The sequence below is a fragment of the Onychomys torridus genome, chromosome 20 (genome assembly GCF_903995425.1).
Source record: "Onychomys torridus chromosome 20, mOncTor1.1, whole genome shotgun sequence".
NCBI lineage: Eukaryota > Metazoa > Chordata > Mammalia > Rodentia > Cricetidae > Onychomys > Onychomys torridus.
This window is the reverse complement of record NC_050462.1, coordinates 40,751,032-40,765,217: the sequence shown is the minus strand read 5'-3', so window position 1 is coordinate 40,765,217 and position 14,186 is coordinate 40,751,032. Positions and strand designations below refer to the sequence as shown.

Genomic DNA, 14,186 nt, shown 5'->3' with positions numbered 1-14,186 from the left:
GCCCTTTGCTGTGAGGTAGTTAAACTGCAGGCATCCATTACCCAGATTTATTGCCTTTTATCCTGGGCAGCATTTGAAAAAAAAAATGCAAATTCACTTTTCTGCATTTTTTTGAAAATGTTAATAGGCCAAAGTATGCTTGGCTTTCAAGAGCTATTCAAAACTGATGTTTAGCAATGCTTAGGCTGAAACCACTTCACATCAGAGTAGATGGTGAAGCTGTAGAAAGCCAAAGCCCGCCTTCCCGGTCAGTAGTAACAAGAGTGAACCATACAGAGAGCAGGGTTCCTTGCTCTGTTTAATCCAGAAGAGGCTGCTCTCTTGTTTTCCGTTTTTGTGGTTGTTTCTTTTATTGAAAATAGATTTCAGTTTCCACAAATGTCTAGTATATCTCAAGTACGGTTTCTTCTTCCCTTACCCCTCCCAGCTCTTCCCCATGTCTGCTTCTATTCAATACGCACGCGCGCGCGCGTACACACACACACACACACACACACACACACACACACACACACATGCGCGCGCGCGCGCTTCTGTCTCTCCTTAGAAAACAAACAGGCTTCTAAGGAATAATAACAAAATCAGATAAATCAAAACCAAATCAGAATAAGCAAAGGAGCCAAGGTAAAAAACACAAGAAACTCACATAGATATGAAGACACACACGGAATTCTGTAAACAAACAAACTAGAAACCATAACATTTACACAAAGGACCTGGAAAATAATGTGTGTGTGCGCGCGAGTGTATAACATTAGGAGACACAGAACCTCCAAAGATACTGTTGAGTTCCTTTTGTGTTGACCATCTTACTATTGGGCATGGGATCTATTCTTAAGAGTGGTTAGTTTCCCCAGTGAGACTCCCTTGGAGAAAACTAATTTTTCATTTCCAAGTGGTTATCTCTTGGAGATAGCTTCTGAGTAAGGGATGGGGGCATGTGTCCACTTCTCCTGCAGCTCTAGTACCCCATCTGGTGCAGACCCATGCAGGCCCTGTGCCCTCTGCCTCAGTCTCTATGCGTTAGTTCCTATGTACACCGGCCCTGTTGAACACTCTTTCCAGCTCCTCTTCCACAGAGTTCACTGATCCCTGAGAGGAGGGATTTGACAGAGACCTCCCTTTTAGGTCTGAGTGTTCCAAGGTCTCTTACCCTCTGCATATTGTCTGGCTCTGGGTCTCTGTATTTGTTACCATCTGCTGTAGGAGGAAGCTTCTCTAATACAGCTGAGCAAGCAGAATGCCACTGGAGTCATTTTATACTACATTCCTTGCAGTAGTGTTTGGTTTTCCCCTAGGTCCCTGGCTATCAGGCTCTTGGTTGCCCAGGCAGTGTGAATTCCATCTCATGGGGTGGGCGTTAACTCATCAGACATTGGTTGCTTGCTCCCACAAGCTTTATACCACTATTGGACCAGCATATCTTGCAGGCAGATACCTCTTATACATTGAAGGGTTTGTAGCTGGTAGTGTTGACCTTTCTCCTTTGGTAGTGTGCAGAGTGCCTTCCTATACCATGAATACTAATCAGTAGGGAGGAGGCTCGAGATAGGCATGACTTCTCCGTGTTCAGTGACTTGTGTAGATGTTGTCTTCACCAATAGGGCCTTACCCTCAGTTTGCAGAGAACCAGTAGCCTTCAATTAGATGGGACCCATGCCTAGTACTGGAAGCTTCATTTGGTGAAGTGGGAAGTCCTGTTGGGACTCTAAGCTCCCCTGTTACTTAGCGATTTCATGTCGCTTGCTTTCATACATGTATATACTGTCGGAAGATTCTGCTATATTAGGTTTCCTTATGACCCTAAAAGGGCTAGATCTCTCTTAAGTCTGTGTTCCTAAAGATGTTAAGCATCTCTGAACTTCTAAGATGAAGACTGGTTTTCAGCACAGAGTAGAAGCAATTTGAGTCCATAGAGATCTGTTGTAATACTTAGTTTGCTCAAGCTATTAGTGATATGATTCTAAGGCAGAAAAGGACCACAGGGAGTCACACATTGTGGCAGTAACCTGAAAGGTTACTTATGGTCCACCTATTGTAGACTTCCTTCCCTGAAACCCTATCCCATGGCCAGACTGGAAAAGTATTTTGAGTTTATTTAAAAACTATATCTAAGTCGCTCAAATCTGTACAACCTAATCCTACCTGTCTTTTAGAGGCAGTGCGGGACCAAGCTCTCTGAAAGTACCATGGATCACCATGGTGTTTCCTTTTCAGAAAGCTTAGCTTATACCAGACACACACCATCAATTCTCAATTTGTTTTTTCTTTGTGCATCACCCATTTAATAATCAGTTTGCTTTGGTTTGGATATGAAATGTTCTCCTAAAAGGCTTATGTGTTGAGAGCTTGGTCCCCGAGCTAGTGGTGCTGTTGGGAGTTGACTGGATCAACAGGGTCTTAACTTGATTCATTAACCTACTGCCGAAGTCATCCTTGAAATGGGGTGTTAGAAGGTAAGACCCAGTTGGAGGAAATCGGTCCCACAGGAGTGTGCCTTTCCTAGCCTATCTTATCCCTGGTCCCGTCTGTGCCGGCTCTCTGCTTCCTGACTCCTGCAAAGTGGGTAGCTTTGTACACACACACAACACACACAGCACACTCTCCACGGGGATGTTCTGTCGCCACCCACAGCAACAGGCTCAAAGAACACAGGCTGAAACCTCCGAAACTGTGGGCCCAGAGAGGCCCTTTCCCTGATGTCATTCTTTGGGGGTCCTTTGTCACTACAGTGATGGAAAAGCTGACTCACAAAGCACTCCATGTGGTAAGGAAGTATTTTCCTATCTTACACATGGCATCCTTGCACTACATGTGGAAGGGGATTGACAAGCTGGTGGCCATTTTGCAGTTGAGGAAACAGAAGCTCTACGGCGATGGTTACTCCTTCGGTGCCACACTTCTATGTGGGGCCCTCTGTGTTTGGTGTTCGCCTCATGCATATGTCTTGTCTTCTGACCAAGCCTGCTAAATCTCTCCAAACACTCATTTGATGGGCGCTCTAGATCCACTCACAAGAAAGCTAGCCTCTAGTTTTCTGAGGTCTTAAAGGAACACTTTCTCTTAGTTGGTAATGATATGTTGATCATTTTGATGCGTTTAGTAGTTACATTTTATTGTTAATAATATTTCAATAATACCTGAAAAAGTAAAAAGATGAGCAAATAGACGAAACTAGTTTCATATTTACAAGACATGGCATATCTAGTTTATAACTTTAAGACTCCTACACAAATTTTGGGGATGTTTTTCTTCTATCATTTTAAGATTTTGGAATCTGTGTCTTTAATCCCAGCGCTTTCAACGTAAAGGCCTGAAGATCAGGAGTTCAAGCCCAGCCTCTTAGTGACTTTGGAGTCAGGCAGCCTGGGCTACATCTGTCTCTCAACACCAAAACAAAGGTTTGGGAATCGAGGCATCTTTCAAGTGTGCCGTGTGACTGATGGCCCCATCGTGGGCTGAGCAACTCCCTTGGATTTCTCTACAACGTAACTGAAGATCAATTTCTATTCTCTATAAGAAATTAAATGGAAATACAGTAATCATTAGTTCTACACCAGAAGGCAAAAGGAAATGATTCATCCATAACTAAGCTAATGGGAGGCTTAGGGGGAAACGCGAACACCGTCCATTTGTGCAAGAGTTCTATTGTTTTGTTTTCTTGCAGGTGTTTTTTTTAATATATATATATTACTGTATTGTTGTTGCTGCTGCTTTTTCCCCTGTAGTATTTTTTAAAATATGTATTTTTGTTGTTGTTGTTCTGTTGCAGCTGGTGGTAGTTGATTTTGGCCACTAATTCATCGTTGGAAGGAGGGCTATAAGCTTGCAAATGAAATTGTTTCATGAGGTGTAGGACACTTAGCAGCTTATGTGCTTGTTTACTTACGCCATTTTCTGACATGAAATCTGAGTCTCATCTCCTTTGCTCACAGTTGTTTTCTAGTCTCCTCTCAGTGAAGCGTCTAAAAGTTGGCAGGTGTGCGCCTTAGTTTTTCTCAAACAAACTTGACACACACTAGAGTCACCGGGCAAGAGGGACCCCAAGGGAGGAGCCGTCCTCATTCTACTGCTCCGTGGGCATGTCTGTGAGGAATTTTCTTGATTAATGATTCATGTGGGAGGGCCCAACCTTTCTGTGCAATGCCACCCATGGGCAGGTGGTCCTGGGTTGTATAAGAAAGCAAGCTGAAGCTAGGTGGTGGTGGCACACGCCTTTAATCCCAGCACTCAGGAGGCAGAGCCAGGTAATCTCTGTGAGTTCGAGGCCAGCCTGGTCTACAGTGCGAGATCCAGGACAGGCACCAAAACTACACAGAGAAACCCTGTCTCAAGGGGGAAAAAAAAAAAAAAAAGGAAGCAGGCTGAGCAAGCCAGTGGACATCACTCCTATGATTCTCTGCTTCTGAGCCCATCTGCAGACCTTGGGTTTCTGCTCTGGCTCCCATTGATGACAAATTTTTACCACCCCCCACCAAGTTGTTTTGGGCCAGTGTTTGCCCAAGTAAGGCATCTGATGAAAAGATGTACCTCAAAACTTACTGTGAACCCCATATTCTATATCCAACTAGACCAAACACAATCAAAATATCCACCCTGAGCCGGGGTATTGGTTCCTGTCATCAGCCTGGTTTGGGAAAATGGCCTGTGGAATGTTACTAAAGCCTTGCTCCGAGAATCCTCATCCAGGCCGTTCTGGCCTGGCTCATGACTGCACCTGTGAGCATGCAGAGTTCAAGTCCAGCAGTTGAGGTGCGGGGTGGCACCCCTTTTCCCCTTCCGCCCTCACCCTAGGACGTTCTTTCCTCTTGGGATGCCTCTGACCCAGGACCACCTCCGTAGTTGAACCCCTCTGTCCCTCAGTATCCCCTCCACATTTCTCACTGTTCCCACCATTCCTACTTTGAAAGCCGTGAGGGTCAGCAGCCCTTACCATCTGCCTCCTTCCTAAGACAGGGTCCATGGCTTTCGCTGTCTTCTTCAGAACCTCTGCAGTGTATGGTGCAAGGAAATGATCAATAAATGTTTTTCCTTGCCTTTTCTTGTGTGCCTGTGTGTGTGCATGTGTGTGTGTGTACGGGTTCACATGGGTGTGTGTGTGTGTGTGTGTCCATGGACGTTTGTGCATGTGTCCGTGTGCATGCCTGTGTGTGTTCAGGACACTTTCTGGGCATTGGTTCTCTTCTTATATCATGTGAGTCCTGGAGATTAAACTCAGGTCTTTGGGTTTGGTGGCAAGGATCCTTACCACTGAGCCATCTCACTGGCCCAATATTCTCCTAACGCAAGTCTGCTGGGACTAGCAACAGTCTGCCTGTCCGCGTCCTAGTTCACAGATGCAGCGTGCTTTACACTTAGGTCACCACGTTCGATTCTGGCCATAACCTTGGGGGTGGGGTGCATTTTACAAGAGGAAACTGTACAACTTAGGACCTGTGACACTCACTCCAGCCTGCGTTCATCCTGCTGTTACTTCATTTCTGTCCGGATTATAGCAGAAACATGAATCCTTCAGATTTCTGCCCTAGAGAAATGGCTGGGCACTGATGGTCCACGCCTTGAATCCCAGCACTCACAGGTGGATCTCTGTGAGTTCGAGGCCAGTCTGGTCTACAGAGTGAGTTCCAGAACAGCCAGAGCAACACACAGAGAAACCTTCTTCTGGAAAGCCAAAAAGAGAAAGATGGCTTTTGTTTTTTTCAGCTCATTGTTCTTCTAGATTTTTCCTTTCTGCTCTAAATTTTCAACTTAAGCAAATCTCACAACTGTTACAACTGGTGTTTAATTAGGGCAGCAGTCACTAGGTTGTCTAAACACTCACATGAGGAATGAGCACGTGCGTTACCAGTGGGGCTGGCTAGCGTCTGACTCGGTTTTTAGTCTCTTGAAGACAAGAGGCTGGCACATCATCTAGGTCATCCCTAATTTCCTTTGTGAGGAGGTTACTAACTCATTCTAACAGGATGTAGACTCCTGATGTGAGGGAAACCTGACCTGACCCCAAGAGAAAAATGAAGTAACTGAGGTGGTCTTGGTGCCTTCACAACTAGGACTGTATTATCATTTGCCAGGTGACCATAGTAACCCCCGCCCCACTCCCGTCCCGTCCATCTGTTGACACCAGAACCTTCATCACTTAGTAACATAGAGCAAGAGCACATCAATATTCCCATGTCACACTTACCGTTTGCCACAGACGTTTATTTTAAGAGTTAAAACTTCCCATTGCAGTAGCAAGACACTCCTCCATTTCCTCTGTTTCTGGGTAATATAATTTGATTTGGTGTTAGCAGACTTTTATAACTTAGAGGGACTATCTCCTTATGTTTTTGCCTTTCCCTTCCCGTCAGTTGCAGTGGTGGAAAAGCCTTGTTCCTTGTGCTTATTAAACTATTGATGTTCTCCATTTTGTTTGACGCTCAGTTGGAAAAGAAATGAGTAACAGTCATTTCAAAACAAAACAAAACAGGATGCCTGGTGTGGTGGTGTAGACAGAGACAGTAAGTTAGTTCAAAGCCAGCCTGGTCTATGTAGTGAGTTTCAGGCCTCCCAGGGCTGTATACTAAGACCCTGACTCAAAACAACAGCCCCAAACTGGAGGTGGCTTGGTGGTTAGGAATGCATGCTGCTCTTCCAGAAGACCAGAGTTCAGTTCCCAACACCTACTTTGGGTGACTCACAGCCACCTGTAACTCTAGCTCCAGGGGGTCCAATGCCTCCGGCTTCCACTTGTACCTACACCCACAGGCATGTACCTACACACGCATGTGTACGTGCACTCACACACACAGGGAGACAGACAGATGGAGGGGGGGAGACATAATTAAAAATAAATCTTTAAAATAACAATAGTTGAGACTGTATTAATGATTTTTTAGTAGGTTCTGGCCTAAACTTTTAAATAATGACCAGCAGAACCTGTCCAGAGACACCACATTTTTACATTTTTCTGCTGCGTTCTGCAGTAATAAACCCTTCCTGGTCCTTGGTTAGGTGAAGCATTCATATCCTACTAGGAATGATAACAGCAAGCTTACAAGCGATTGCTGGTGAGGACGCTCACTGTCCAGCTTTGTATAAATTCAGGATAAAAACGGAAGTAGTGAGGTAAGGGTCACCTTGTGCAGATGCCACTTTAAATCCTGTCTAATTTGACAAGAAGTACAAAAAGAAAGCGCTATAGGATGGCAATGTGGTCTCCACTGTTGTCGCCATCGTTTAAAATGTATCCACAACCGAAATTCTCAGGACTGGGATGCGTCTGTCTTCTAAACATGGAACAGCTGGTTTTGAGATACAAGTTGTGTGTGCGGTTTACTAACTCGGAGGTTTATTCAGAGAGTTTCACAACTATCTGATGGATCCTTTTCATCATCCCCCAAGAGAAGCCCTCCCCCAACCACAGCCACTTCCTGTGACCCTCTGAGTCTCCCAACCTCCCCTCCCCCCAGCAAAACCCATCGACTTTCTGTTTCTATGCATGAGTATCCTGGACACTTGGCATGAGTGGAGCTACAGATTGGATGGTCGAGAGAGAGAGAGAGAGAGAGAGAGAGAGAGAGAGAGAGAGAGAGAGAGAGAGAGTAGTTCCTTCCAGACAGTAAACTTTCAGATCTGTGGTTTCTCTTTTGAGACAGGGCCTCCTGTAACCCAGGCTGGCTTCAAATTCGCTGTGTAGCCGAGGATGAGCTAAGATCCTTTGCTCATGTTTTAAGTTGTAGTTTTTTTGTTTGTTTATTTTATTGTTGAGTTAGAAGAGTTCTTTGTATAAGCTATATACAAATCCCCTGTCCGGGATATGATCTGCAAGCTTAATTCCCACCGTGTGGGGCGCTGTTTTACTTGGTGGCTGGGTACAGCTGTGTGTCTTGCAATCTCCTTCATTATTTGGGACATCGTATCTTCCATACCATTATAGTTCATATTCTTCCTTCTGTATCTTCCCTTCGTTGTGAACTGATGTTGGCACTCTAGGGTTTGTGTGTCACTCCAGAAGAAGCTGAGTGAGGACAAAGCTGTGCCTCCAGAGCCTGGGACTCTGCCTCACCTATGACACAAGCTTGATAATGATGTGCTCATTTAAATTAAAATGAACCGTGAGTCCGACAGTAACAGTCCCCCCTCAAGACTGGCCCAGGAGAGCAGCGGGGAAGGGCCTTAATGCACTGCCCAGGAATCTGTGGCTAGGGAGAGACTTGCTGTCCATGGTACAGAACAAATGGTATTTCTGGGAGTTTTAATTATTTATACCCAGTTGACGAAAGCCCATATAACTGCTGAGTAACTTTGATAAGATCTGTAGCAGAGACACTTTTGTTTCCTGTTGGATACCAAGGTGAGAGGAAATGGCTGGTGGGAAGGACCTAATATGATTGATTCACTTTCTGTTAGCACAGCGGGATTTGCTAAAAACCACTTCATCTCCAAAGATTTACTGGAATTCCTGAATGAAAAATACTCCTATCCTTGATTTTTTTTTTTTCTTCTTCTTCTTCTTCATGAAACAAAAATAGCTGTGTATTTTTAGGAGAAAGCGTTTGGCAGCCATGCTGGTTATAATACTATGTTGGAAACCGCTTACTTGATTGACTGGGAAACAGATGCCCTTCCTTGTGGTTAAAAGCCTGTGGGTGGTGTTTTCTCTCCAGCAACCACTACTCTCCTGAGAGGTGAGGGGGAGGATCCCTCAACCCAGAGAGAACATGAGGTGTGCCTCCATGCTTTTGCTGAGCCCCCACCCCCAACACAGCAGTGCCCAGAGCATGGCAGACCCCAGGGCAGAGCTCTTTGGGCCTCTCTGCCAAGCTGTTGCTGAGGAATAGGACAACTGCTCAGAACCACTGGATGGATGGAAAGATGGCAAGAAGTATTTATTCCATTGCTCAGACTCAGAGTGGAGACAGAGTCCTGGGGAGGTCCCACGTACTAACTGAGAAGACAATGCTAACGTGCATAGGGAAGAAGCCAATATTATAATTCAGTATAAAGTCAGCACAGTTCTTGGCCTGCCTCCTGCCCTCACACTGTAACCATCCCACCATTAATGAGTTTAAATAGCAGGATGAAATCCCTGTGTCTCCATCATCAGCTCTGTCTAGAAGAGATCCCACAAAGAACTGAAGAAAGTACTCTGGGACAGGATTCCTCCGTCACCGAGTCAGGTAGCTGCCCTCTTTTAGGGCATAGGTGTGGACGCTGGGGAGGAGGACAGAGAGGTTCTCCGCTGGCAATACGATTCTTGTCTTTGGGAGTGAGCCGCAGATCTTAGCACAAAGGCCGGTCACTGGTGTGTGGTTAGGGTAACTCGTGTTCCAAAGCACAGATTTCTCTGCAGTGGCCGCTTACAACTAATTGGGCATCTGTTGTGTTTGCCTTGTGCTCTTCTTGAATCTGTAGATACACATCCTTCGAGTTTCTAAGGTATTAAAAATGGTCAAAGGAGTCTCAGGATGACGTGTGGTGGTAAAGGTGTTGGTTTGCACAGTGTACAAGGGGAAGGCTGAGAGAGCAGCCGTGGTGTTAGGAACAGAATAATAAGTTGGAGGCCAAGAGTTGCCCTGTTATGAATGGATTATTTGGATATAGAAAGAAGTTATTTTTAGGTCCGGCATTCCTATAAACCCTGAAGCGTTTTACAAATGAGGAATGTGGGCCCTAAATAAAAACTGCCAGATGTCAGTCTCTGTGTGTGCCAACTGACAAATGTGTCAGCTCCGATGTCTGGAAGAGACGATGCCCATGTCTTTTCTACTCCAGCTCAGAAGGGTAGTTAACATGAAATACCACTCAAAGTTTATAATGCACTGGATACCAACAGCACCCCTGTGTTTGGAATTATCTGAAAGGCTGTAATTTCTTTCTCTCATGACTCAATGTGTGTTTGTGGTATTACAAATGTGAGACATATTTCTATTCAAATTTTGCTATCTTTGGGGTCTCATCTCATTAAAAAAAAAAAAACAAGGCCAGCAGATGTTTTTTTAAATTAAACAGCCAAGAAGGGCCAGTGAGAAGGCTCAGTGGGTAAAGGTGCTCGCCACCAAGCTGAGCCGAGGTCCATCTCTTAGATATACATGGTGGAGGGATGGAATTAACTCCCACAGATTGTCCTGTGTTCCGCACACCCACTCTGTCTTGCTCATGTGCCCGATACACATCATTAGAATGAAGGAACAGATGCAACATAAAAATTAAAAGCCAACCTGCATACGGGACTCCAGCAGAGGCCGTCGTAGGGGCCACCTGGGTGATAGGAGTCGCTTTTCCTGCCTTGCCTGTCCGTCGTGCACCTTGATCACTTTGGTGACGTCATCAGGTGGCTTCTTCCTGTCTCCCCTTAGAAATCCGAGCTCAGCTGGTAGAGCACCAGAGATGCCTGGAGCAGCAGACGGAGATGCGAGTTCAGCTGCTCCAGGACCTGCAAGACTTCTTCCGGAAAAAGGCCGAAATTGAGACGGAGTATTCCCGGAACCTGGAGAAGCTGGCAGAAAGGTTCATGGCCAAAACCAGAAGCACGAAAGACCACCAGCAGTTCAAGTAAGAAGCTGGTTCCAGCTGTGTGGGGGCATGAGGTCATAGGTTCAATACCTGGTGGTGGGGGTGGGGGAGAGAGGGAAGAAAGGAGGGAGGGAGAGAGGGAGAGGGGGGGGAGGGAGAGGGAGGGGGAGGAACAGATAGATGTAGAGAGACTTGATTCAGGGTCACTTTTCCAAGGCAATGGGATACCCCACTTTTTCTCCAAACATCCTCAGTTCTGGACATGTCCTCTTCTGTCTAAGAAGTTATTGGCGATCATGTCCCCATAAATGTAGCAACCTTTCTCCCTTCCCACTCATACTGCATAGAATTAAATTTATGTTTTGAATCAGTCTCTATAAAATTCCCAGCTACAGAAAAGCTGATAGCGGCTGTAGGTAGACATCTGAACAGGGTGTGTTTAAAGAGCTGCGTGAAGCAAAGGCCTCGAGATTTCTGTGGCAGGTTGTTGTTTGTTTTTCTTTCCATTTCTTGAGACCAGGTCTCACTCTGCAGCCCAGTGCCAGGATTATAGGCCTGCACCATGCTCTAGTGATTTCTGTATGAAGAGAAGCAGTAACATTAGTTTGGGTTTAGTGTTCCGGGGAAGCACCCACCTCCACCCAACATGTTTGTAGTAACTAAAAAGAACATATAGGTTCTGTTCATGAAATTTACTTCGTAATTTAAAATCCCAGGGTCAGAGAGACAGGTAGGTAATTGTACATAAGTGTGTGAACAGGGGCAAGCACAGGGTTGCATTGACAGACAGGGTTGAAACATACTGTGTTATAGAAGTCGAGAAGTAAGGTCCTGGAAGAGTGGGGTGTGTATATATGCATGCATGTATGCCAATGCATGTATGTACAGTGGTGCACAGACATTAGTGTGTACTTGCTATGGAGGCCAGTGAACAAGCTAGGGGTATCATTTCTTAGGTGTTAACACACCATTCACCTGCCCTTCTCTGCCTCCTCAGTGTTGGGGTCCGTGGCTCAAACTCACAGCATTGAGCTTACAAGGCAATGCGACCACCTGAGCCATCTCCCTGGCCCCAAGAAGAGTGATATGTGAGTGGACACATAATGACTAGCTGACGAGAAAAGGAGGCTGAAAAAGGGAACCCCATAGGTCAAGGACCAAAAGGAAAGGGCTCTGAGCCACATTTGCAAAATAGTAGTTCTTAGGGAGTACGTGGTAATTGGATGGGCATTGTAGCCACAGGTATCAATCCGAGCACACCACAGATTCTTGCACGTCTTTGTGGGCTCTATCCTGTAGACATAGGAGTCTCTGGAGAGTTTTAAGTTGAACTTACCATACCTGCGTTTAGGTGACAGGTAAGCTTGTGAAGGCTGTCAATGAAGGAAGAACAGTAGGGTCTCTCACGGTGTGTCGCCTTTTGAGCTAGCTAGCCTAGAGGGAGAGGGGAACCCTCAGTTAGGGAAATAGTTAAAAGAAGCAGCATGGGCTTTTGTTTCAGAAAGCACGTAGGTCAGGGACTCTGGAAAACACCTGTGCCATAAAACTCCCAGACATGATGGCTAAAATATAATGGATGCCCTTACCAAGGATTCATATTATAAGGAAAGAAAGAAGGAAGGAAGGAAGGGGGAAGTGAAGGTCTAGGTATTGTGCAAAGGTACCCATCCCTTAATCCAGCTGGTGACAAGTTCTACCCAAGATGAAGATGTGGAGCAGTAACCGTCCACTCTCAGCCCCTCCTTATTGTCCCCCTACCCAAGGGCAACAAAGAGACCGCCCAGCCTGCTCAGCTTGGGTGTGAAGGTACTGCTGAGGACCGGGCCTCTTTCTCCTCAGTGATCTTAAAGTTCCCTTTCATACCCTTCCATGACCTTGAAGCCTGCATAAAAAGAAGGGTAGCCAGTTTGGCAAAATGGCTTATGGCAGGTGGAGGCCAAGCCGATGACCTGAGTTCAGTTGCCAGAACTCACATGGTGGACAGAGAGTGAACTACTGGAAGCTGTCCTCTGACCCCCATGAGTGAGTGCACCACCAAATAAATAAATGTAATTCAATATTACAGGCAGCTTCACATTGCCTTTGACCTGAGCCTTATTTGTTACTGAATGGAGAGCCGGAGAGGCAATGGATCAAAAACTTAAAACCTGGCTTGACCAGCCACCAGCCAGACTGGGTCTGAACAGTGATGACTGCGTGACTGGGTCACTACATACCTCCTCTGAGCTTTGGTTTCTCTAGCAGGAGGCGTGACAGACAGGGCAAAGTGCTTGCTGGGGCTGGGGGCTGACATGGGGTTGGTTATGTGTGCCAACTCCTTCTCCTTTTTCCAGACAATTGAGTCGTTAGTACAGTCATACTCACACCCGTTGAGGCTAGACCTTGAAGCCCTATTTTACTCTGTTTGGGGTCGCTATCTGCGGGAACAGTCCTTAGCCTCAAGTTGCTACCGCAAATGCAAAGATCAGGGCCCAGATCAGCCATCAGCCTCCCACACAGGCTCCCTCTGACTCCCTCTTTGGTCCTTATCAAATCCTTGGTGAGCTTTCCTTCTCCTGTTGACAGTCAGCGAATGGCTGTGGTAAGGATCAAGCAGAGTTAATGTCAGATCTCGATCATAGCAGCCTCTGAGACAAAAATAGCTAATGTTATATATACAGCACTTCCTGGGTGCCTGAGGTGTGATGGCAAGCATTTAAACATAGGTAATAGCCCAAGCCATCTTCATTATAAGCTCGGGAGACCGGTTCTGTTATTTTACCCACTGTACAGAGTAACTGAAATACAGAGAAGAGGTAACAGTTACCCCACAGCCTCACAGATGGGGCGTGGGGGCAGAGATGAGAGCCTAGAGTAAGTACAATCCACAACCTTACATTAACAGTTCGGCGAATTTGAGGCAGGGTCTCCCTGGGTTGTCCAAACTCGCCTCGAATTTGTCATCCTCCTGCCTCAGCCTTCCAAGTTGCTGAGATTGCCCACCTGGACCTCCCCAAATCTGGCTTGAAGTCCCGAGTCTCAATCTGCCTCCTGCCTCTCACTCAGTAAATGATAGCTGCTGCTATTATTATTATTATTATTATTATCATTATTATCATTATTATTATTATTATTACTATTATATGATTATCGGTATTGTGATTGGCACTAATAACAAGGCAATGATAATAATGTGTTTGCTTACTCAGTTGATGAAATACTATTTCATGCTTCCTTCTGGGGGCATACCGAGGACACAAAGATGTCTGACATAGTCTCAAGAGATTTTCTGTGTACTTCAGGCTAAAGGATAAGCATAGTTCAAGTGGACAGCGTGGCTCTTGCTTCTGGGGCTAACTAGACAGGGGCATGACAATAGAAAGACTCTGCTCACCTGCCGTGGACTCCCGTTCCTTCTTGATGGTTCTAAGAGAAAAGACGTCCCAGGTCAGAGCTCGAATCCCAGTGTGCATGAGGATTTCTTCCTTTTTCTGCTTCTCTTCTTGCTTTGTCTTTTAGACGGAGATTGTAACTCAGTGTTTTGCGAGTGGTGGATATTTTCTTTGTTTTCTTCTTGTTAAGACAGGATCTCATTATAAGGCATCCTTGAGCTCACTGTGTGACCCAGCCCGGCCTTAAACTCTTGATCCTTCTGCCTCAGCTTCCCAGATTCAATGCAATATTAAATGCAGAATCTGAGAAACCGTATG

General features: G+C 45.7%; 1 protein-coding gene across 3 annotated transcripts in view; it reads left to right on the top strand.

Moving 5' to 3' along the window:
* The window catches only part of Srgap1 (SLIT-ROBO Rho GTPase activating protein 1), a 270,798-nt gene that overhangs the window by 116,468 nt on the left and 140,144 nt on the right, over positions 1 to 14,186 (top strand). For all 3 annotated transcript variants that reach the window (XM_036169672.1, XM_036169674.1, XM_036169673.1), the window contains exon 2: positions 10,341 to 10,536. In XM_036169672.1, the coding sequence (XP_036025565.1) occupies positions 10,341 to 10,536 (196 nt within the window). The remainder of the gene's footprint in view (positions 1 to 10,340; positions 10,537 to 14,186) is intronic.